Source organism: Jaculus jaculus, chromosome 11 (genome assembly GCF_020740685.1).
Source record: "Jaculus jaculus isolate mJacJac1 chromosome 11, mJacJac1.mat.Y.cur, whole genome shotgun sequence".
Lineage (NCBI taxonomy): Eukaryota > Metazoa > Chordata > Mammalia > Rodentia > Dipodidae > Jaculus > Jaculus jaculus.
In genome coordinates, this window is record NC_059112.1 from 102,924,457 (window position 1) to 102,949,817 (window position 25,361).

Here is a 25,361-nt window from a genome sequence, read left to right on the forward strand (position 1 = left end):
GAGGATTAATATCAAGGATATACAAAGAACCCAAGAAGTTAAATAATAAGGAATCAAATAAGCCAATCAAAACATGGGCTATGGAGCTAAATAGAGCATTCTCAAAGGAAGAAATATGAATGGCATATAAGCATCTAAAAAATGTTCTACGTCACTAGTCATCAGGGAAATGCAGATTAAAACTACATTGAGATTCCATCTCACTCCTATCAGATTGGCCACCATCATGAAAACAAAGGATCATAAATGTTGGCGGGGATGTGGAAAAAGAGGAACCCTTCTACACTGCTGGTGGGAATGCAATCTGGTCCAGCCATTGTGGAAATCAGTGTGGAGGTTCCTAAAACAGCTAAAGATTGATCTACCATATGACCCAACTATAGCACTCCTAGGCATATGTCCTAAGGACTCATCTCATTTCCTTAGAAGTACGTGCTCAACCATGTTTATTGCTGCTCAATTTATTATAGCTGGGAAATGGAACCAGCCTAGATGTCCCTCAACTGATGAGTGGATAATGAAGATATGGCACATTTATACAATGGAGTTCTATTTAGCGGTAAAGAAAAATGAAGTTAAGAAATTTGCAGAAAAATGGATGGATCTGGAAAGGATTATACTAAGTGAGGGAACCCAGGCCTAGAAAGCCAAGCGCCACATGTTCTCCCTCATATGTGGATCCTAGCTACAGATGATTGGGCTTCTGCGTGAGAAGGAAAATACTTAGTAGCAGAGGCCAGTAAGTTAAAAAGGAGATATAAAGGGAAGAGAAAGGAAGGGAGGAGGGTACTTAATAGGTTGGTGTTGTATATATGTAAGTAGAATGATTGAGATGGGGAGGTAATATGATGGAGAATGGAATTTCAAAGGGGAAAGTGCAGGGGGGGGAAGGGAAGGTATTACCATGGGATATTTTATATAATCATGTAAAATGTTAAAAAAAATTGTGAAAAGAAAAAAAAAAAAGAAAAACACCTGAGAGGCTGGAGAGATGGCTCACTGGTTAGGTGTACTTCTTGCTCAAGCATAGGGGCCCGAGAATGCTAGAGTTTGAATCTCCAGATCCCAAGTAAATGGCTGGGTATGGCCCCACGTGCCTGAAACCCCAGTCCCACAGGGGAGCAGAGACTCAAGAATGGCTGGAGCCCCACTAGCTGAGGAATCAGTAGAGCCTCTGATTAGAAATAAGACTGGGGATCCTTTTATTGGTTCATAAGCGTGATGATTGGGTGTTCACGCTCTTGCGTGACGTGTGCCTCCCACTAAACCTTGTTACGCTCTGGCACATAACCCGTCTGACGTGAAAAAAAAGAAAGAAAGAAAGAAGACTGGGCAGAAGACACCTGACATTCCCCTGGGGCGACTGTAAGAGAGCACCCCCTGCCACAGGCAAGTGTCCGAGGCACCACACCACACCCGCACGTCACCACACCATACATGCACAGCAAAGAGGAAAAGAAATAGAAGAACACCTGAGAAATTCTAAATTCTAGCCAGGCTGAAGAGAAGCTCTGTGGGAGGCTGCCCTGGAGGCCAGCAAGGAAATTCCTCCCCAAAGCACCCATGCAGGGGAGGCGAGCTGCTGCCAACAGAGCGGCCCACCCAGTCTGGCGCATGCCTACCTTTGTTGTGAGACATGGCATACAGGAGGCAGAGCACGAAGAGGGCATGGTAATCATCGTCAGGGCTGTCCAGGGCGTGGTACACCATATCCAGGAAGGGTCTGAAACAGACAAGGGAGAGAGCGTGAGCACACACTGGCACACAGTGTGCATCTTCCCCCTCCCGCCTCACCACGGGGGCCAGCTGCTCTTGCCCGCCACGTCTCTGTGCCCTACAAGGCACTGGTGTGTGCTGAGTCCAGTGTGTGTCTTCTCTGGCGTCAAACACTGGGGACATCCACACAGAGGAGAGATGGAAAGCTGCTATCCAGAGAGGAAACTGACCAAAGAATAGATCACTTAGTCACTCAACAGTCATTCACTGGGTGCCTGCCACCCTAGGGATCACCGGTACAAAGTCCCTGCTCCTTGGTACTCCCATGCGAACAGAGCGAGCACAGACAGACAGACACCATCACTTCAAAGGAATGAAGGACAGAATGAAGAAAAGAGCAGCATGAGACACTGTGGTGGTGTGACTTAGATGCCCCCTATAAATTCATGTGTTCTGAATGTCTGAGCCCCAGGTGATGGCAATTTTGGAGGTGGAGCCTTGCTGGAGCAGGTGTATTGCTGGGGGCAGGTGTATTGGTGTTATAGCCAGCTCCCCCATGGTAGTGTTCAGCTCACTCTCCTGTTGCTGTTTGCCACCTGAGGATGACAAGCCTCTGCTCATGCCATGCTGTCCCCTGCCATCATGGAGCTTCCCCTCAAGACTGTAAGCCAAAATAAACAACTTTCTTTCCACCAGCTGCTTTTGGTCAGGCGCTTTATGCCAGCAATGGGAGGGTAACTACAACAGTAACTGATATTGAGAAGTGGGGTCGTTGCTGCTGGAAATCTGACTATGTGGCTTTTGGCCTTTTGGAACTAATTTGTGGAAGGATATGAAACCTTGGATTAAGAGACGTCTTGCACAGTGCTAAGGCAGAGTTTGATGGATGACACTGGTCAGAGATGAAAGACCTAACTACAGTAAGAACTGTGGACTGTGAGGCTTGGCTTATGAAGAGAAAAAGAGCTTTAACTAAGCTAGAGGCAGCTTGTGTGAGAGGCTAGCTGTGCTTGTCCTGTGTCCTAAGAATTTGTGCACAGCTGCATTGCAGAGAAATGGACTGATGTGAGCAGAAGGATATGGCACGGAAAGAAATGAAGTTACAGGCTGAAGACAGCGGCCAGTCCCCTGTGACTGTTTAGAGATTATAACCATTGAGACTACGCTAGTTGTTCTACACTGGGACAGCAGGAAAATGTTGACTCTTGAACATAAAACCCTGAAGGCCGAAGGAGTGTCCTGCTCTTCAAAGTCAGCTTTATTCCTCTTTGGATTAACAAATTTTGTAGCCCACTTTGCTGTAAAGAAAGGGTCACTGGATATACAGTGCGGTTTTGTTCTTTGGAAATGGCTGCTGGATGATATAAAGGAGGCTTGCTGGATTCCCTGCACGGCAGCCTGATGGAGTCATGGTATGGATGAGCCATGGCTTGCGCCAAAGATACTGTGGATATACCAGGACTGCTGCATGACGTTCACAGGGAGCTGTCAGCTTGGGAGAGTTTTCCTCTAGCAGTACGTAGCCCAGCTGGAGGGACAGAATTGGAACCCGAGAGACTTCATCACTGGCTAGAGATGTAGGGTTTGATGTTTGTCCTTTCTGTTTCAGACAAGACCAATGTCATCTTGTTAGTGTTGTCGTATTTTGTTTTTCAAGAGGTAGGGTCTCACTCTAGCCCAGGCTGACCTGGAGTTCACTATGTAGTCTCACACCGGCCTTGAGCTCCCAACAATCCTCCTACCTCTGCCTCCCAAGTGCTGGGATTAAAGGTGTGCGACACCACGCTCAGCTGCCATCTTTTGCAATGTGAATGTTTACACTGTGCCATTTTGTTGATGTTTTTACAGGCTCATGGTTAAGAGACTTTGGACTATGGGGATGTTTGAGCAGTGTTGGGATTAATAAAAACTATGGGGACTTTTAAAGTTGGACTGAATACAATACATTTTACATCATGGATGATCATCAATTTATGGGGGCCAGAGGCAAAACGTGGTGGCTTGAATTAGCTATACTCCACAAACTCATGTGTTCTCAATGCTTGGTTGCATGATGATGGCGTTTTGGAACGGGAGCATTGCTTTAGGAGGTGCGCTGTTGGGGGCAGGCTTAGGGGTCCCGCAGCAGCTTTACCTTGCCAGGGTTCAACCCACTCTCACGCTCCAGTGTTCCACCTGCTTTGGCAGAGGTGATGTCCAGCCTCTGCTCATGCCACGCTCCCCTGCCATCATGGAGCTTCCCCTCCAGACCGTAAGCCAGAATAAACTGCTTTCCTCCTATCAGCTGCTTTTGGTTGAGTGCTTTGTACCAGCCATGAGAAGGTAACCACAACATACAGCCATGCCACTGCGCAAGGCATGAACAGCAACGTAAACAAGAGCACGAATCCTGGAATCAGACTGCCTGGCTTCTAACACTGACCCAGCTTCTTCCTGCCACAAACTCCCTGGCAAGTTCCTTCACCACCTGACTTCCCCATCTATATGAAGGCATTTGAACCTAGCAGGGTGACTACAAAGACTCAAGTGCAAGGCCTGGGAAGGCCCATGACTTTATTTTAGCAGGGTCTTGGCTCAGCAACTTCTTGACCCAGCATTCCCTGACAAATACTGGATATCCAGGTCTCTCCTCTCCTACTCTCTCTGGGTAGGGTGTCTAGAATGGTTGTAGTCGGGGAAACCTCACATCCCAAATGCTGCCCTTCCTGGGGCTTAGTCTGGCAAGACTTCTTGACACTAGATAAGAGAATATAAACAGAGCTGGTTTGGAGACAGAAGGGTCTGATCCCATAGCCACTGCTGGTTGCCCCTGTGAATGCCAAGCTGAAACTAAGGAAGCAGAATACCCAGTGGGTGATCAAGGGTGCATTTAACTCCTAGAAGGACATATACACAATTGTCAATGCTATGAAAAGGGGAAATGAAGGGCTGGGATAAGCCTTAGTTTCAGAATCCTAGTACCCACATAAAAATCCAGAAGTTGTAACAGACATTTTTTAAAAATTATTTATTTATTTATTTGAGGGCGACAGACACAGAAAGACAGATAGAGGGAGAGAGAGAATGGGCGCGCCAGGGCTTCCAGCCTCTGCAAACGAACTCCAGACGCGTGCGCCCCCTTGTGCATCTGGCTAACGTGGGACCTGGGGAACCGAGCCTCGAACCGGGGTCCTTAGGCTTCATAGGCAAGCGCTTAACCGCTAAGCCATCTCTCCAGCCCCGTGACAGACATTTTTTAATCCCAGCCATCCCCACGGGCAAGAAGGGAGGCAGAGATAGGAGAATCCACTGGAAGGCTGGGGCTAACTAGTGTAACGAAAGCAGCAATGAACCATGTGAAACCCTTCCTCAAAGGAGCTTAAAGGCAAGAACTGAGAGCTGAAGGCTTCCTCTGGCTTACAAACATCTGGACATGTGTGCGCCCACTCCACACCGCTCACGCACGCACACGTGCACAGGGGAAATGGGACTGTTTGGCTGAGACTGTTCATTGCATGAGCTGTCATACATTATGAGTTCTGTACCTTTCGTTTTTGTTGTTGCTCCCCGCTGGGCTAGAACCCATGCCTGCCACTCTACCACTGAGCTACACCTTCAACCCACTTGGAATTCTCAACTCTACAAATGTGCCATCCGTACAAAGTATTACAATAAAAAACTGAAGCGAAGTAACAAAACTGTACTTGTCTTAACATTTCAAATAAGCATGTGACACGCAAACATTCCAAGACAGCCCTTCAAGGGAACACTGGCTTTCAGCCTCTGCTTCTCTGGTGTCTGGGTGGGGTCCACCTTTCAGATTCATGGCTCTGCCACATGTAGATCTGGGTTTCTGAGAGCTTCTAGCAACAACTTGGCCAGACTTGGGAGAGGAGAAAGTAGAAAACATTTTCTTGTAAACCAGTTGCTTGAAAGTTTGGATTTTATTTCCACTTGGGAATAATATGAAAACCAAGTACAATAACAAGAGAGGGCTGGGTGGATGAGCCATGTTTTATGCATGAGGTGAAGTCGTAGGAAGCCACTAAGCATTTTGTTTACTCAAAGAATAATAAAGTGAAAAAGATGCTTGGATTGATATTAAATAGTATAAAGGAGAAATAAAAAATAAGCACGCCTGGAGGGAGGGGTGTGGGAGGTGGGTAGGCAGAATTCCCAGAAAGCTAGCATTGAAAACATTTGTAAGAAGTCATCAAATTGGGGCTGAGGAGGTGGCTCAGTGGGTAAAAGCACTTGCTATGCTAGTGTGAAGACTGGAGTTCAAATCCTCAGAACCCAAGTTAAGAAACCAAACACAGGAATAAGTGTCTATGATCCTAGTCCTCCTATGGTGAGATGGGAGACAGTCACAGGAGAATCCCACAAATTTGTGGGCCAGCTAGTGTGGCATATACAGCAGTGAACAAGTGACCCAGTCACTCTCAAAGAAGATGACAGGTGAGGACGACATCTGAAGTTGTTCTCTGACTGCCACACGTGTGTATGTACGTGCACAAGCGCACATATCCACAAAATTTTAAAAATATTTATTTTATTTACTTATTTGAGAGAGAGAATGGGCACACCAGGGCCTCCAGTCACTGCAAACAAACTCCAGACGCATGCGCCCCTTGTGCATCTGGCTTACATGGGTCCTAGGGAACCGAACTGAGGTCATTTGGCTTTGCAGGCAAATGCCATAACCACTAAGCCATCTCACCAGACCCCCAATTTTTTTTAAAGAAATAATATCAACTTGGATCATGTAGATTTTTATACTTGTGAAGAAGTTTCACATTTTCTTCACCGATCTCATGTTCACATTCTTCTAAAGTCTTTTGGGTTGTTTTGTGTATACAGGTGGTGTGCACCTGTGTGTGTTCCTATGCATGGGAATGTACGTGTGTGTGTTCACGTCAGCTGTCTTCCTAGTTGGCTCTCCCCTCTATTTCTTGAAACAGGGTCTCTCATGGAACCTGGAGCTCACCAACTTGGCTGGACAAGCCAGCCAGCAAGCCAACAGCCACCTCCCTGGTGCTGGGATGACAAGCACTCCACCCTGCCTAGCTTTTACATAGGTGCTAGGATCCAACCTCAGGTCCCCATACACAACAAGCACTTTACTCACCAGCCCGTCTCCTCAGCCCCTAAAGGCTTTTCTTGTCTTGAGGCAAGGTCTCAGCCTAGCCTGGGTTAACCTGGAACTCACTCTAGAGCATAGGCTGGCTTTTATTCATGGCAATCCTCCTACCTCAGTACTAAAATTATACGTGTAAGCCACCATGCCCAAGCCAAGTTTTGTGTGTGTATGTTTAGAGAAAAGAAACGTCACTTTGATTGTTTTTGGTTTTTGAGGTCTCCATTTGACCCTGAGTACAGACTGGGCCCGTCAAGTACAGCACATATGGGATTGGGTCCAGCTTTGACTGTGCCATGTCTCTGGACAACTCATGTCCTGGGGAACAAATGCCACCACACCCTTGGCTTACTTAGCCTCAGACCTGGGAAGTGGGGGGAAAGGGCTGTCACAGTCTCTGGCCCTCTGCAAAGACACAGCTCTCCAGCTGGCCACGTCTTCCCTGACTTTTAGGCACAGGGACAAGCAGAACCTGTCCTACAGTTCCCCAGGCCTTCAGCCTCCAGATAGTCACCCAAGGATATAAAGAGCCTCTGTCAACTCTAAGAAAACCCCTCTATTCCCCAAAACACGGGAAAAATATGTCAGCAACCCCAATAATCAAACAGAACATTCTGGTCTGCTTCTTATGGTCGAACTGTGTCGGGGGGGGGCAAGATATAGATATTTTTTCTGACTTGCACAAAGCTACGGTATTAGTACATCACAATAAATGTGTGCTCCGTTTACTGTCAAGCTCTCATGTGTTGGCTTGTAGGAACCAACTCGTCACCACAAGGAGCAGCCAGAACCAAAAAAGTCCATACATCCTCATCTGCTTAAGCGCCCTCCCCTGTCAGGTTCTAACCAAGGCTGTGTCGGGCTGGGAAAGGGTCTCCTCTACACTCAGAATGACCTCCTCAATTTCCAGGGCCTTGGGAGTTACATTTTGTTCTTGTTGTTAAGCAAAATTTTAAAAAGTCTTTATAGGTTGCAACACCTGACAGCCCCATGCATACGTACTCCAAGGTTTTTTATTTAACAAGAGCCAAAAGTGGCTCTTGCACATCTGCTACAAATTATTCCCCTCTGTCAGACAGCAGAAGCATTTGCCAAACAAAAGGAAAAACAAGAACTGGGAGTGTAGCTCAATGGTAGAGCATCTGCCTAGGCATGAGGCAGGCCCTGGATTCCATCCCAGGTACCACCCAAACAAAACAAGAAATATGTGGAGAAAAGAATGAAGAAAATGTGCTTCAATGCCTCACTTTAAGTGACTAGGGTAGGGGTGTTCCCATCCCCACCCTGAGGCTTCAAAAAGGGAATGTGTCACGGGCGACAGAGCACCCAGGGCCTGCACTAACACTACGGCACGTCCACAGGAGGCTGGTGCAGGCAGCCTGGCAGGGGCCACCTGACAGGCCACAAAGCAGCCCTGCAACGAAGGCGCTTCTAGCCAGCCTGTGCACACTCTGCGAGCACTGCCATGCTGGAGATGCAGGTGACACTCCAGCAGCAAGGTTCCACTGCCAAGGTCTGGGACAGGCAGGTTTGCAGGCCATCACTCCTGACCATTCTGCACCCATGCAATGGTCAGGGTGGAGCGCAGCAGCAGTTCATGCTGACTAAGTCCTTAGGGCCCTGCAGATGATGGTATCCATGGCGCTGAGCAAAGGAAGTCGGGAGCCTCACACCTAACTCTGGAGAGGACCCCACCTGGAGCAGCCGAGGGAGGCAGGGCCCATAGTCTTTGGATAGGCCCAGCTGCCACGTGCTCCAAAGCCCTGGCCTGGCCTCTTTCCAAAAGGTGTGGGGCCAGCTCTGTCAAGTCCTTTGTGAGCCATTGCCTCCGAGTAGCCAGAGGCTAGAGAAGAGGGGACAGGGAACGTGTGTTGAAGATTAAGGTCGGGTGGGCAGAGGGACGCCCACGAGACACTCGCCACCTACCTGTCCCACGGCACGCTCGCAGAGCACGTGGCGGCCGCGCTCTTCTCCTCGTCCGTGGTGTTCTGCTCCCGCACCGAGGTGCCGGCAGGCAGCTCCGAGAGCGCGCTCCGCTCCATGATCACCATCTCGATCTCTGCAACGAACATGGAGGCCCGGTGAGCCACTCAGCACCACGGCCTGAGACGCTCGAGTTCAGACAGTGAAATATGTGCGAACTGTTCAGAACACACCAAGCAAACGCTCAGCCGCGGGACCCCGACACCAGCAGCACCCAGGGCACAGCCAGACCTCTCTCTCCACCAGCCATGTCGGCACCACCATGACACAGGGCCACAAAACCTAAGTGTAATCGTCTGTTTTCTTTCCTGACTTTAATCATATACTTCACTGTTGCCGCAAACATGTCCTTCCTAAAGGATCAGAGGCAGCTCGGGAGATGTGACCTGCCGGTTAAGACACAACACAACTAAACACTCACAGGCTGTGCACGCTTCAGAAACAGGGACGCGATGGAGGCCTCGCTCTCCTGTCTCCATTCCCACTCACAACTTCTGGGAGGCAGAGAGAGGTGGGCCAACTTATTTTGGCTTTTTCCCAATTAAGGAAAAACAACTTACTCAACTGACTTAAACATGGTATGCATCAGAACAAGTTAGGAACCACTGAAGAAAAACACCTGGAGTTCGTCAGAGTTCTTGTTATGTGGCTGAGGCAGCCGCTGGAACATTCTTCCATCTCTGGGATATGTAATGGGGGAACCACTGTAACAAGGGACCAGGATGAGGGCCCAGGAGATGGCTCAGTGGCTAAGATGGCTGGCCATGCAAGAATGGGCCTAGGACAGTCCTGACTTCCATACCCAGCATCCACATAAAGCGCTGGGTGTGGCCATGTGCATTACTAACACCAGTCCTGTGTGAAGCACAGAGAGAACTGCAGGTCAGCCAATCGGACCGAAAGAAAGGGCAGTTCTATATTCAGTGAGAGACTCCACCTCAAAGATGACAGGACAAAAACACCCCCTCGGCCACCACAGTCTCCCAGGTGGCCTCCACTGCCTCCTGCCGTCTTCATTTGTTCTCTACACCACCTGACTGTAAATGGAAATTAGCTCACGGCCCTCTTCTAAACAATACTCCCAACATCTCATCACATGCAGAATGACATCGCAATGGCACACAATACGGCCTTGACGTCTTCCACGCCTGACCCCAGCCACCTCTGACCTCACCCCCTGGCTTCTCTGCCTCACTGGCTCCACACACTTTGGCCATTTCAGGCTTCTCACTGGCTCTTAAATGACCCAAGCTGTTTCTGTCGCAGGATCTGAACTTGGGCAGTCTCTCTGCCTACACGATGGTCATCTCAGGCCTTACACCCATGAAGGTCAGCTGAAATGTTCCCTCCTTAGAGACGCCTCTGTCATCCTCCATCTGAGTTTCTCTTTGCCTCTTTCTAGGGGAGTATCGACTCAAGCGATACTTGGTTCAGAGCTCACTCCCCCGCCCCCCGTGTCCCTCTCCATCCCTGGGTCCTGTTAGACCGAGTCTCCATGCTCAGGCTCTGCCGGCTTGAGACAATTTCTCAGAATTTCCTTGCTTTAGATGACTCTGACATTGTGAGGAGTGTCCTGCTTACAGATTCTGAGGAATCCCTTGACTCGTTTGTCTATTTTTTTTTTTTTTTTGGACTACTAGGCTGGGGCTATTGGTTTTGGAGAGAGTGACCACACAGGAGGTGTCCTTCCCACAGCACCAGAGCCACAGCGCACACTGCTGACATGACTGATGCCTGTGTCAGTCCTCAGTGCCCCTCAAGGTTTCCCTAAAGCTCATCGGGCTTCTTCAAAGTCAAGTTACTCTTCCTCCTTCTTCCACACTGCTCTATGGAAGATGTCATTAAGCACAGGCTGGGCTTAAGCCTGCTCAGCAACATGCTCTTCCACTGCGCTACGCCCGACCTCACTGCACAAAGTTTCCACATCACTCGGAATTCTACACAGATCTGTCCTCTCGCTGCCCTCACTTTGACTGCACTTTACAGTGCCACCAGGATTTTATCTTCCTCCCGCCCTCACAGGCTTCCCAAGTGGAATTACCTCATCTTCTCCTCTGCGTCACCAGCACCTAGCCCTGCCTGGCATGGAGTAGGTACACAGCATATACCTCTTAACTGAACCAATGTCACTGCCTTGGTCTGGCCCAATGTAGGAGGTTTTGACAGCAGGGAGGACCAGCAGTGGGCTGTGGCAGCTATGTGATACAGCAGGGGTGGTCCACAGTCCCACAGTTTACAACGGACATATGCACAAAGTGCCCTCAAGGGGAGGTGTCTCACCCTGCTGTCCCCAGACTCTGTTAGCAGGGTTATGTCTGTAGGCAGGCTCTGGCATGAAGGAGTACACCCAGACATGTCCACATGGGACCAGGATACCCAGAAGCTTACACTTTTCTTAAAAATATATTTTATTTATTTATTTATTTGACAGGGAGAAAGAAGGGGGGGGGAGAGAGAGAGAGAGAGAGAGAGAGAGAGAGAGAGAGAGCAGGCAAACCATAGCCTCCAGCCACTGCAAAGGAACTCCATATGCTTTTGCCCCCTTGTGCATCTGGCTTATGTGGGTCCTAGAGAATTGAACTGGGATCCTTTGGCTTTGCAGGCAAATGCCTTAACCGCTAAGCCATTTCTCCAGCCCAGAAGCTTACTCTTGAAAGGCCCTGACCCTTCCCATCTGACCTGAAGTAAGATGCTAGATCAGAGCCTCCCACAGGGGTGGGTGCCATCACACAGGAACTGGCAAGTGATTTTTTTCCAAGGATGTGTGAATAAGCATTCTGTCTGTATGCTTTTGTATATATAACTCAAGATGCATGCGCCACTTTGTGCATCTGGTTTTACATGGATACTAGGTAATCAAATGCAAGCCAACAGGCTTTGCAAGCAAAAGCCTTTAACTACTGAGCCATCTCTCCCATCCCTTTTGTGTATATCTTTTTTTTTTTTTGGATTTTTGAGGTAGGGTCTCACTCTAGCCCAGGCTGACCTGGAATACAGTATGGAGTCTCAGGGTGGCCTCGAACTCACGGCAATCCACCTAGCTCTGCTTCTGGAGTGCTGGGATTAAAGGCGTGTGCCACCATGCCCAGCTTTGTGTATATCTTAAAGGACATTAGAAGGAAAGTCTAGCTGCACAGGAATCCTTTCCTTTGTGCACATGATTGCTAGGACAAGGGTGATTGAAGAACCAAGGGCTGGGGAAATGGTTTAGCAGTTAAGGTGTTTGCCTACGAAGCCTAAGGACCCCGGTTTGATTCCCTAGGACCCACGTAAGCTAGATGCACAAGGGGGAGCATGTGTCTGGAGTTCATTTGCAGTGGCTGGAGGCCTTGGCACACCCATTCTCTCTCTCTCTCTGCCTCTTCCTCTCTCTCCATCAAATAAATAAATAAAATATTTTTAAAAAAATAAACAAATCAAGGAGTCAGTTCACAAAGCTGCTGAGTACAGAACAGACACGTAGGGCGGAAAGGTGGTGCGGCAGTTGTTATAAAAGTTCTCTTCCTATCCTTCCATGTCCCACTAGCCCCCTTCAGCGCCCGCCCCTTCCCAGCCACCCCAGGCTTCTCCAGAATGGGGTGCAGGAGCCTCAGTAGGGTACCAGGTAGTTCATTGGGTGGCTGATTGTTTTTTCTCCCTTAAGCTACCTACTTTGCCTGCCTTATAATGCATGCAATTTACTCCTGGGAGATGGAAGCTTAGTTTTACATCTGCTTGCGCTTAGTGACAAAGCATGCTATCAGAGGCATTTGCCTACCAGGGACTGTGATGCTGGCCTCCTCCTTGCCTCAGGCCTCTGCCTCCCCCCATGCAGGGAGGTCACCCATAGCACAGCTCCACCCTGCCTGGCTGACGTGGTGGGAACTCAACTCCCAGGACTCCCTGAGGTTGAAGAGCCAAGTCCCAGTGCCTGGAGTAGAAGCCAAGTTGCCACAACGCAGCTGTCTCCTTTCCAGCATTAAAACTACATATTGTACTGGGCTCGAGGGATGGCTTAGCACTAAGGCACTTGCTGCAAGGCCAAAGGACCCAGGTTGGATTCCCCAGGACCCACACAAACCAGATGTACAAGGTGGTACATGTATCTGAAGTGCATTTGCAGAGGCCGGAGGCCCTGGCGAGCCCATTCTCTCTCTCTCAAATAAATAAATATTTATGAAAAAATATTATTTATTTATTTGCAAGGGTGGAGGGAGAAGAAGAGGAAGAGAATGAGTGCCAGGCCTCTAGCCACTACAAACAAACTCCAGACACATGTACAACTTTGTGTATCTGGCTTCACATGGGTACTGGGGTATCCAACCCGGATCCTTGGACTTTGCAGGCAAGTGCCTTAACCACTAAGCCATCTCTCCAGTCCCTTTCAACCTTTTACTGCCCCTGGACACCATCAGGATTCTGGAGCAGAGAAGAGGTTAAATATAATCCTATGTACTATTCATAAAAAAAAATAAAAATAAGGGCTGGAGAGATGGCTCAGCAGTTAAGGTGCTTTCCTGCAAAGTCTAACAACCTGAGTTCAATTCCCCAGTACGCACACCAAGCCAGATGCACACGGTAGCACATGCATCTGGAGTTCATTCATTGTATCCCATTCTCTCCTTCTTTCTCTCCCTCCCCTTCTATCTGCCTTTCCTCACTCTCTCAAATAAATATAAATATTTAAAAATTAAAACAGTACAGTAATTTTTAAATTTATTTTTATATTTTTGTGTATGTGTAGGTGTGTACAAGTGTGCATGCAGGTGCAGGTGGAGGCCAAAAGTTGGCAATGAGATGCACCCATCTTTTACATGGGTGCTGGCAGTTGATTGGGACTCATGTTTTTAAGTACTTTTTACCAACTAAGCCATCTCCATCTATTAATTAGTTTTCTGGGAATACTGGAGGTCTAACTCAGGGCCATGCACATGCTAGACAAGCACACTACCACTGAACCACAGCCAAAGAATATATATATATATTTTTTTTCCCAAGGTAGGGTCTCACTATAGCCTAGGCTGATCTAGAACTCAACTCTATAGATACAAGTTGGCCTTGAATTCACAGATCTTCCTGTTATGGAAAACTGAGTCACACAGAGATGGCATCAGATATAGAGTAGAGAATCAGAAAAGTTATTCATGGGCTGGAGAGATGGCTTAGTGGTTAAGCGCTTGCCTGTGAAGCCTAAGGACCCCGGTTCGAGGCTCGCTTCCCCAGGTCCCACGTTAGCCAGATGCACAAGGGGGCGCACGCGTCTGGAGTTCGTTTGCAGAGGCTGGAAGCCCTGGCGCGCCCATTCTCTCTCTCTCTCCCTCTATCTGTCTTTCTCTCTGTGTCTGTCGCTCTCAAATAAATAAATAAATAAATAAATAAAAAATAAAAAAAAACAGAAAAGTTATTCATGTCAACATGGACCCAGGGGAATAACTTCCAAAGTCTGAGTACTGAGCTCTGATGGCTCAGAGGTTTTATAGACAGTATGGCAGGCAGTCTGACATCATCATGAGTTCTTTATACTATTGGTGGGTTACAAGTTTCTAAGGATATATGATTTGGGGGCATGAGCAGAAAATTCCTTAGCAATAAATCAGTGATAAGAAAGTACAAATATAGAGCAGAAAGCTGTTCGCTCAGGGGTATTTGTACCATGGGCTGCACTAATCAGATAGCATACAAGCAGGGTGTAGCTACATAGATAGGGAGGAGACCAAGGGTCATGCTGTCTCCCCAGTAAGGGCCTGTACATAGAAACTGTATTTTATAGTATCATCTGAGTTTGGTTTCTTTGTTAAATTTCTTCTGCTACACTCCTATCTATGCCTTTGGAGTGATGGCATTGAGGGTGTACACCACCATGCCTGGCTGTTTTATTTTATTTTATTATTTATTTCTTTTAAATTTTTTTCACAATTTTTATTAACATTTTCCATGATTATAAAAAATATCCCATGGTAATAATCTCCCCCCCCCACTTTCCCCTTTGAAATTCCATTCTCCATCATATTACCTCCCCATCTCAATCATTCTACTTACATATACACAATACCAACCTATTAAGTACCCTCCTCCCTTCCTTTCTCTTCCCTTTATATCTCCTTTTTAACTTACTGGCCTCTGCTACTAAGTATTTTCCTTCTCATGCAGAAGCCCAATCATCTGTAGCTAGGATCCACATATGAGGGGGAACTTGTGGCGCTTGGCTTTCTGGACCTGGGTTCCCTCACTTAGTATAATCCTTTCCAGATCCATCCATTTTTCTGAAAATTTCATAACTTCATCTTTCTTTACTGCTGAGTAGAACTCCATTGTACAAATGTACCACATCTTCATTATCCACTCATCAGTTGAGGGACATCTAGGCTGGTTCCATTTCCCAGCTATAATAAATTGAGCAGCAATAAACATGGTTGAGCACGTACTTCTAAGGAAATGAGATGAGTCCCTAGGACATATGCCTAGGAGTGCTATAGCTGGGTCATATGGTAGATCAATCTTTAGCTGTTTTAGGAACTTCCACACTGATTTCCACAATGGCTGGACCAGATTGCATTCCCACCAGCAGTGTAGAAGGTTCATCTTTTTCCACATCCCCGCCAACATTTATGATCATTTGTTTTCATGATGGTAGCCAATCTGACAGGAGTGAGATGGAATCTCAATGTAGTTTTAATCTCCATTTCCCTGATGACTAGTGACGTAGAACATTTTTTTAGATGCTTATATGCCATTCGTATTTCTTCCTTTGAGAATGATCTATTTAGCTCCATAGCCCATTTTTTGATTGGCTTATTTGATTCCTTATTATTTATCTTTTTGAGTTCTTTGTATATCCTAGATATTAATCCTCTATCAGATATATAGCTGGCGAAGACTTTTTCCCATTCTGTAGGTTGCCTCTTTGCTTTTTTCACTGTGTCCTTTGCAGTGCAAAATCTTTGTAATTTCATGAGGACCCAGTGATTAACCTGTGGTTTTATTGCCTGAGCAATTGGGGTTGTATTCACAAAGTCTTTGCCAAGATCAATATGTTGAAGGGTTTCCTCTACTTTTTCCTTTAGCAGTTTCAGAGTTTCAGGTCTGATGTTAAGGTCTTTAATCCATTTGGACTTAATTCTTGTGCATGGCGAGAGAGAAGAATCTATTTTCATCCTTCTACAGATATATATATATCCAATTTTCCCAACACCATTTGCTGAAGAGGGTGTCTTTTCTCCAATGAGTATTTTTGGCATTTTTATTGAATATCAGGTGGCTATAGCTACCTGGACTTACACCTGGGTCCCCTATTCTGTTCCACTGATCTACATGTCTGTTTTTGTGCCAATACCACACTGTTTTTGTTACTATGGCTCTGTAGTATAGGTCAAAATCAGGTATGGTGATACCACTAGCCTTATTTTTGTTGCTCAGTATTATTTAGATATTTGGGGTTTTTGTGATTCCAAATGAATTTTTGGAGTGTTTTTTCTATTTCCATGAAGAATGCCTTTGGAATTTTCATAGGGATTGCATTAAATGTGTAGATTGCTTTTGGTAAGATTGCCATTTTCACAATATTTATTCTTCCAATTCTGGAACAAGGGATGTTTCTCCACTTTCTAGTGTCTTCTGCAATTCTGTTTTATTTTTATTCCCACTAAGTGCTGGGGATGGAACCTGGGGCCTTACATATGCTTGGCAACACTACCAATGAGTCACATCCTCAGCCTACCAAAGAAAATTTGATGGCAGCTTGCTAGGACTCTATACTGTGGGTGTCAAGTGAGCACAGGGCTGCTTCCAAGTAAAGGTGGGTCACTCAGGTACTCCACAGTGTTCGCTTCCTGGAATTCTGGAACCTCACAAAAAGCTGCCTGAAACATGCTCATTGGTTCAACCCTAACTGCTCCATCTGAGGAAAGACTGATGGGGAAGTTTACGCCTCTAGACAAAGCTAGAATAGCAGCAGCTGCCAGACAACTTCTGCTCAGATCAGTTTTCCAGATGACTGTCAACTGGATTTTGAACATCCAAACAAGGTTTCCCTCTTCTTTTGAACGATTTTTACCCAAGCAACTTTTTTGGCATGTGTATGCATGTTCACGTGTGTGGGGGCACACACTGCAGGTGTGTGTGCATGGGCAGAGGCAGATACCTTCCTTTTTGACTGTCCACCTTACCTCCTGAGGCACGTTCTCTCACCTAAACCCAGAGCTTGGGGACTTGGCAAGCGCAGCTAGCCCCCTGGGCCAGCTTCCCCGGGCTGGGATTACTGGTGGACCAGCACCCCCGTCAGCGTTAGTGTTGGGCTCCCAACTTGCCATCTCACATGGCGAGTGCTTTGTCTACACAACCACTGCCCCAGCTGCCACTCAGGACACTCCTCAAATGCCCTCTCCTGCCTAGGGTCTGCCAGCTCCTGACACTGCATGACAATGCCATCTGGCCACAGCAGCTGAAATGGCTTTGGGGACATAGGCCCCCAGTTGGTCACTAAATGGACTCCACAGCCACCTTTAAAAGAAGGTTCTGAAGAGGACGTGCCCTGTCCTGAGGAGTCGGGTCACAACGACCCTCTCCATGCCACAGCAGAGTGCCTAAGGGCCTCTGTGCTGCCTTCCCACCCTGCTCCTGGCTGTCCCTGCTGACAGTGCCTGTGTTGTGGTGCCCAGCCTCCCTCCCAGGGTGCATGTGCCACAGTGCCGACACAAACTAAGCAGCCTAGTATGTTCCTGTGGACAGACTGCAACCAATGGTCATAGACTCTGCGGATGGAATCTCAGGGGCTCCCTCTGAATGTCACCAGCCAAGCTTCTGTTCTGGGGTTTAAAGGGGTGGCAGCAGATCCAGCCTTTCAGCATTGCTTTGCTCCAGCATGTCATCTGTTTGCCTTTCTGACTTCTGTCATGTATGTGCTGCCTATATTCCCTGTCAATGTCTCTCTCTTTGCGGGGGCGGTGCTGACTCGGGTACTTGCTCGTGCTACGTAACTGCTTCATTACCGAGTCACACCCCCAGTCCTAGGTGGCCACATTATTTGAACTTTCTCACTCTTTAAAATTACATATAGTTTGAAAGGAACGCTGAAATCACTGTCACAACCTTGAACCTTGCATCCTGCTTACAGAAGTGAACCTGGAAGCCAGCCCTCTCAACACCCAAGCACACAGGACAAGGACAAGGGCAAGGACAAGGACACGAACTGTAGCATTTCCGTAAGTCCAAAACACTGGAGTTCCTAAAATGCCCACGTGGGAGGTACGGGAGGTGAAGCGCAGTGCCAGTACGGTGCGGCTGCTCGGGGAAGGTGGACGAGCAGGGGAATCACAGCGGGGCTTCAGAGCGATGGCTCAGTGAAGAGAGCACGGTGCCAGGGAGCACGGAGAGCACACTGCCCAACTGCCCACGTGCAAGAAACAAGAGCAAAGAAACACACAGCAGTCTGCTGGTGGTGATTTTTTTTTTTTTACGTAGGGTCTTGCTATAGGAGCCCAAAATGACCTTGAACCTACAATCATCCTGCCTCAGCCTCCTGATTACTGGGATTGCAAGCATGTGCTATCTGACTAAATCTACTTATTTTTACAAAAAGAAACAGGGACGATACTACAGCAAAGGGGGCAAGGAGGGATATGAAAGGCATGGGAGAGGGAAGGATCCTTTTTTCAAGATACCTTTCTAAACAGTTTTAAGGGTTAATACTCTAGCGTGCTTTAAAAGGAAAATTGAATCCATACAAACAACACCAAATTGAAAGGGGAAGTGAAATGATTTTACAATAAATACCACAGCTGCCCTGAAGGTGGGAAGGGAGGAAGGTGGCTATCCAAGTAGCACGTACATTCAAGCGTGGGCACCAGGAAGAAGCATCGCCAACGAACCCTCAATTCTTTATTGAACAACAGTTCTGAGGGGCAGTTGTGACGCTCTTCTGGCTGAATTAGAGGACTGAGCACACAACTATGTCGATTTTGTAGAAAGCAAGGGATTTCATTGCATACAGCTCTGGAACAGGGAAAGCCAAAAAATGTGAAAGTGGGTTAGAACTGGAGGTACTGGTGTGAACTTAAAATCCTCTGAAATTTATAAAAATGCATGTTTGTAAGTGCATGTATGTGCATGTTATGAGTAATCTTGCATAGATGTCCTAGCTGTCCACTGAAAGGAACCAAAACCAAAGACATCCCAGGCACAAGGAGACCACTGAGTCTCTAGATTTGATCTTTCAAACTATTGTCCATTGAGAGGAACTGGGGATTTTCAGAGAAATGGTTTGTTCCAGGGATAGCAAAGGAGATGCAGGATGAATATGGAATGAATATCTTCTTATTTCAGAAACCGCCAGGAAAAAATAAATGATGAAGGCTTATCACAAGGACACTGCAGTCAGCTTGAGAGGATTCCCATGGGCCAACTCTGGGACAATTTGGCCACCAAAGTAATTAAATATAGTAATGGAATAAAGCCATCAGAAATGGGAGTCCATGCTGATAAGATAAATCACTGTCTGGGGAGCAGGGGCCTTGCTTGCAGCAGAATGAAGGGCTGACTAAACACAGAGGGCAGCTGCTGCTGGCAAGCCAGCTGTGGGTCATGAGAACACTGGCTCCCACAAACACCCAGTCTAATGGGGAACCGGGTCTCCAAGTGTCTCTACAGGGACTGCTTAAGTTACAAAGAAAGAGAAAGGAATTCTTCAGTGGAGAAGCTGGGCAACACCTTAACCAGGCATCCAAACTGAACACTCAGGAGGAACAGAGGGCCATCATGTGTCTTCTGCCACGACACCCTAAAAGAACAGAACACTAGCAAGCAGTACCTCAGACCCATCACGGAGACATGTCGGACAGAGGCAAAAAGAGTATTTCATCCGAACTGAGGAGAGTCTACAATCTTCGCTTGAAAACAAAATGCTGGGCAGGGGTCTGGGTGTGGTGATGCACACCTGTAATGGCTGAATCCTGGCATTTGGGAAGCTGAGGCAAGAGGATCAAGAGTTCAAGGTGAACCTATGCTACACAGCGAAACCTTGTCTCATCTGCTTTCATTTCATTTACATATTTATTTTTATAATAAATAAATAGCCCAGGCTGACCCGGAACTCACTCTGTAGTCCCAGGCTGGCCTCAGACTCACAATGATCCTCCTACCTATGCCTACTAGATGCTGGGATGAAAGGTGTGTGCCACCACATTCGGCTGCCTGTCTCTCTTTTTTTTTAATATTGCTATTGTAGTTGAGCACGTGCTTCCACCTGCTGGAGGCTCTCAGTTCAATTCCAATCACCAAAATTAAAAAAAAAAATAATCAACCTGACACCGAAAAGAGAAAGCTAGAGAACTGTTTCACAAAAGCAGGCCAGAGTTATGACAACTGAAGGAACTACCCAATCCAGACTCAGACCTTGTACTGGAGGGGAATATGTAATAAAGGCCAAGAGACACAATAGGACCAGCGTAGGAAGGAAGTATGGACTGACTACTGTGGTCAAGAACACGCTGTTCTGAGCGAATGCATACTCAGACCTCGGGAGGACCTGCAGGATGTGACCTTCCCCTCCAAAAAGTGGGGGGGGGGGCATGTATGCAGGAGTCAGAGGAGACGTGAGCACAAGGACAGAACATGGGAAGCTGGGGAAAGACAAATGGGTGTTCTTTCCACTATTATTATTTACACAACTTTTTGCACTTTGGAACTTGTTTCCAATTAAGAAGTTTGAAAAATTACTACTATAAGCACAAACCCAGCACCCATATAAAGCAACTGTAAGAACATACACAACAACTATGCACTCACCAGACAGGTGCTTTAATCAGCTAAGCTGTCATGGAGCCCACACTAAACATGTGCATTTTGAAAAGGAGAAAAGGGGCCGGGCGTGGTGGCACACACCTTTAATCCCAGCACTCGGGAGGCAGAGGTAGGAGGATCACCGTGAATTTGAGGCCACCCTAAGAATACATAGTGAATTCCAGATCAGCCTGAGCCAGAGTGAGACCCTACCTCAACCCCCCCAAAAAAAATATAAATAAAGAAATAAATAAAAAGGAGAAAAGGGGCTGGAGAGATGGCTCAGCAGTTAAGGCACTTGCCTGCAAAACCTAACAAGCCGGGTTCAATTCCCCTGTACATATTCCCCAATATAAAGCCAGATTCACAAAGAGATGCATGCATCTGGAGTTCATTTACAGTGGCTACAAGCCCTGGCACACCCATTCTCTCTGTCCGTCTTCTCTTTATCTCTCTCTGCTTGCAAATTGATTGATTGCTTTTTAAATTTTTTTAAAAATGTTTATTTATTTATTTGAAAGTGACAGAGAAAGAGGCAGAGAGAGAGAGTGAGAGAGAATGGGCACTCCAGGGCCTCCAGCCACTGCAAACGAACTACAGACACATGTGCCCCCTTTGCATCTGGCTAACGTGGGTCCTGGGGAATTGAGCCTCGAACCAGGGTCCTTAGGCTTCACAGGCAAGCGCTTAACCGCTAAGCCATCTCTTCAGCCCTAATTGATTGCTTTTTAAAGAGATTAGCAAGTGTCAGAGATCAAGCCCGCCTCCCAGCTGGCTCTGCAAGAGCAGGAAGAGGCCTGGCTGCTACCACCATCTCAGCACCCCCTGTGATGCCAATACCCCTGGAAGGGACCAGAAATAGGCGGGCTGGCTCACCTTCTGGTCCTACCACCCACATGAAGATATAAGTACTGGCTTGCCTCCCAGCAAGAGCACAGTGTGCGCACTCTCCTCACCCTTTTCCCCGACATGCGAGGCCACATACGGGGGTTTTCCAACTATGGTCACGGTGTAAAGGTTTCTAGGGGAAAGATAAAGTTACCAGGAAGAGAGAAGACACTGCGTTTTTTCTGGCTGTGGTAAGGCTGCACAGCTGTGCACCAAAACACAAACAACGTCTGGCTGGTGAGGCAGAGAGAGGGGAGCGTGCTGCACGGACAGGAAAGAGCTTGGCATGACCAGTGAGCGGAGAATGGACACCAACCGTGCCTGTCCTGAAGACATGCTCGGAGAAGGTGACCCTCACAGAAGGCAGGAAAACAGGGAGCTGGGGAGATGGCACGGTCATTAAAGTACCTGCTTTGAAAGCATGAGGATCTGAGTTTGATTCTTAGCACCAAAGCCAGGTGTGGCGGCGCACGCCTTTAATCCCAGCACTCGGGAGGCAGAGGTAGGAGGATTGTCGAGAGTTCAAGGCCACCCTGAGCCTCTATAGTGAATTTTAGGTCAGCCTGGGCTAGAGCGAGACCCTACCTTGAAGACTTAAAAAGAGAAAGAGAGCCAACAAACGTGCCAGGTGTGGTAGCGTGTGCCTATGATCATAGCACTGGGGAGGTGGAGAGCGTTCCTGAGGATGACAGCTGAAGTTGGCCTCTGCACACACAGGTGTACACACATACACACAACTGTATCCACACACATGCTGTCTACCACGCAAAAACAAAACAAAAACCTGCCAGACAAAGTTGCACACACTTACAGCCCCAGTGCTGAGGAGGCAGAGACAGGAGGATCTTTGGGGCTTGCTAGCCAGCCAGTTGGAGAGATTCAGGCCCATGAGAGACTCTGTCTCAAGAAAAAGTTGGACTAAAAAAAAGAAAGAAAGAAAAAGTTGGATATATTCCTGAGGAACAAAAACACATGCATACACATGTATAGATACACATACATAAAGAACTTGAAAAGAGCTAATTTTTGAAGAAGAAAACAATCACAATCATCCTGTGACCAAAGACTGTTCTGGAAAAGATTCATTTCAGAACTTTCCTACAGAAGCTTCTTCATGTCTGATGGTTCCACGGGGATTTCTAATATCCATTTTATCCTTAAGTCAAAGCCATCCTGAAGATTGGGGAGCTAAGGGGCTCACTGCTGTTAACAACTGACCTCTAAGGAGGATGGTGTCTTTAAATGCAGGTGTGTGCCATCAGGTTTTTTTTTTTGAGCTCTATATCAGCTTCAGTAAATAGGAAATTTACAGTCACTTTCAAAGGCTTAAAGCTAAACCCAGCAGTTCCTGGGCTGCCCTGCTGACAATACTACATTCCATCCCCAGAGGCAACTACACAGGACTTTGGTAGCTGTTTGTTTTTATGCAAACATACATATTGTTTAAGTGCACACATTTCTCCCTGGCTGTGAATGTGTGTCTGTAATGTGAGTGCATGTACATGTATGTACTTTGTTGTGTGTGTGTGAAGACGCACATACATCACAGCGCACATGCGTGTGGCGGTCAGGTGAAGCTTCAGGTGCTCCTGTTCCAGCTCCTTTGAAGCAGGGTCTCTTATTGCTTGCGGCTGCTTTTGCCAGGCTAGTTGACCAGCAAATCTCTAGGAAATTCTTGTCACTACCACCCTTCTCGCCAGAGTCAGGCTGGGAGTATAGATGTCCCACAGATTTATATGGGACTGGGGAACAAAACTACAGTACTCACACTTGTGAAGCAAGTGATCTATGCACTGAGCCATCTTCTCAGCTGCCAGCCTACACATATTCCGTCCACTCCATTAATAAAGTGGTGAGGAGGGGTTCCTGGTCTCTATACCTCCCCTAACTTCTCCATTCAAAAAGTGGTGAGGAAGAGTTCCTGGTCTCTACACCCCCTCTACCTTCTCCATTCATAAAGTGGTGAGGAAGGGTTCCTGATCCCTACACCCCCTCTACCTTCTCCATTCATAAAGGGGTGAGGAAGGGTTCCTGATCTCTACACCACCCCTACCTTCTCCATTCATAAAGTGGTGAGGAAGAGTTCCTGATCTCTACACCCCCCACCTTCTCCATTCATAAAGTGGTGAGGAAGGGTTCCTGATCTCTACACGCCCTCTACTTTCTCCATTCATAAAGTGGTGAGGAAGGGTTCCTGATCTCTACATGCCCTCACTTTCTCCATTCATAAAGTGGTGAGGAAGGGTTCCTGATTTCTACACCCCCTCTACCTTCTCCATTCATAAAGTGGTGAGGAAGGGTTCCTGATCTCTACACCCCCTCTACCTTCTCCATTCATAAAGTGGTGAGGAACAGTTCCTGATCTCTACACCCCCTCTACCTTCTCTATTCATAAAGTGGTGAGGAAGAGTTACTGATCTCTACGCCCCCTCTACCTTCTCCATTCATAAAGTGGTGAGGAAGAGTTACTGATCTCTACACCCCCTCTACCTTCTCCATTCATAAAGTGGTGAGGAAGGGTTCCTGATCTCTACACCCCTCTACCTTCTCCATTCATAAAGTGGTGAGGAAGGGTTCCTGATCTCTACACCCCCTCTACCTTCTCCATTCATAAAGTGGTGAGGAAGGGTTCCTGATCTCAACACCCCCCACCTTCTCCATTCATAAAGTGGTGAGGAAGGGTTCCTGATCTCTACACCCCCTCTACCTTCTACATTCACATAAAGTGGTAAGGAAGAGTTCCTGATCTCTACACCCCCTCTACCTTCTCCATTCATAAAGTGGTGAGGAAGGGTTCCTGATCTCTACACTCCCACTACCTTCTCCATTCATAAAGTGGTGAGGAACAGTTCCTGATCTCTACACCCCCTCTAACTTCTCCATTCATAAAGTGGTGAGGAAGAGTTACTGATCTCTACACACCCCCTACCTTCTCCATTCATAAATTGGTGAGGAAGAGTTCCTGATCTCTACACCCCCCACCTACTCCATTCATAAAGTGGTGAGGAAGGGTTCCTGATCTCTACACCCCCTCTACCTTCTCCATTCATAAATTGGTGAGGAAGAGTTCCTGATCTCTACACGACCCCCAACTTCTCCATTCATAAAGGGGTGAGGAAGAGTTCCTGATCTCTACACCCCCTCTACCTTCTCCATTCATAAAGTGGTGAGGAAGAGTTACTGATCTCTACACACCCTCTACCTTCTCCATTCATAAAGAGGTGAGGAAGAGTTCCTGATCTCTACACACCCCCTACCTTCTCCATTCATAAATTGGTGAGGAAGAGTTCCTGATCTCTACACCCCCTCTACCTTCTCCATTCATAAAGTGGTGAGGAAGGGTTCCTGATCTCTACACCCCCCACCTTCTCCATTCATAAAGTGGTGAGGAAGAGTTCCTGATCTCTACACCCCCTCTACCATCTCCATTCATAAAGTGGTGAGGAAGGGTTACTTATCTCTACACCCCCTCTACCTTCTCCATTCATAAAATGGTGAGGAAGAGTTCCTGATCTCTACACCCCCCACCTTCTCCATTTATAAAGTGGTGAGGAAGAGTTCCTGATCTCTACACACCCTCTACCTTCTCCATTCATAAAGTGGTGAGGAAAGGTTCCTGATCTCTACACGCCCCCACCTTCTCCATTCATAAAGTGGTGAGGAAGGGTTACTTATCTCTACACCCCCTCTAACTTCTCCATTCATAAAGTGGTGAGGAAGAGTTCCTGATCTCTACACCCCCCACCTTCTCCATTCATAAAGTGGTGAGGAAGGGTTCCTGACCTCTACACCCCTTCTACCTTCTCCATTCATAAAGTGGTGAGGAAGGGTTCCTGATCTCTACACCCCCTCTACCTTCTCCATTCATAAAGTGGTGAGGAACAGTTCCTGATCTCTACACCCC

At 47.3% G+C, this 25,361-nt stretch overlaps 1 protein-coding gene and 1 non-coding gene across 8 annotated transcripts in view; one reads left to right on the forward strand and one right to left on the reverse strand.

The window, feature by feature from the left end:
* Clec16a (C-type lectin domain containing 16A) overlaps positions 1-25,361 on the reverse strand; it is a 237,136-nt gene that overhangs the window by 142,517 nt on the left and 69,258 nt on the right. For all 7 annotated transcript variants that reach the window (XM_045161465.1, XM_045161463.1, XM_045161461.1 and 4 more), the window contains 2 exons: positions 8,759-8,891; positions 1,623-1,723 (listed from right to left, as the gene is read on the reverse strand). In XM_045161465.1, coding sequence (XP_045017400.1) covers positions 1,623-1,723; positions 8,759-8,891 — 234 coding nt within the window. The remainder of the gene's footprint in view (positions 1-1,622; positions 1,724-8,758; positions 8,892-25,361) is intronic.
* On the forward strand, positions 1,197-1,301 carry LOC123453475. Its single transcript, XR_006632854.1, has one exon. It is a non-coding gene; the product is annotated as a small nucleolar RNA U13 (small nucleolar RNA).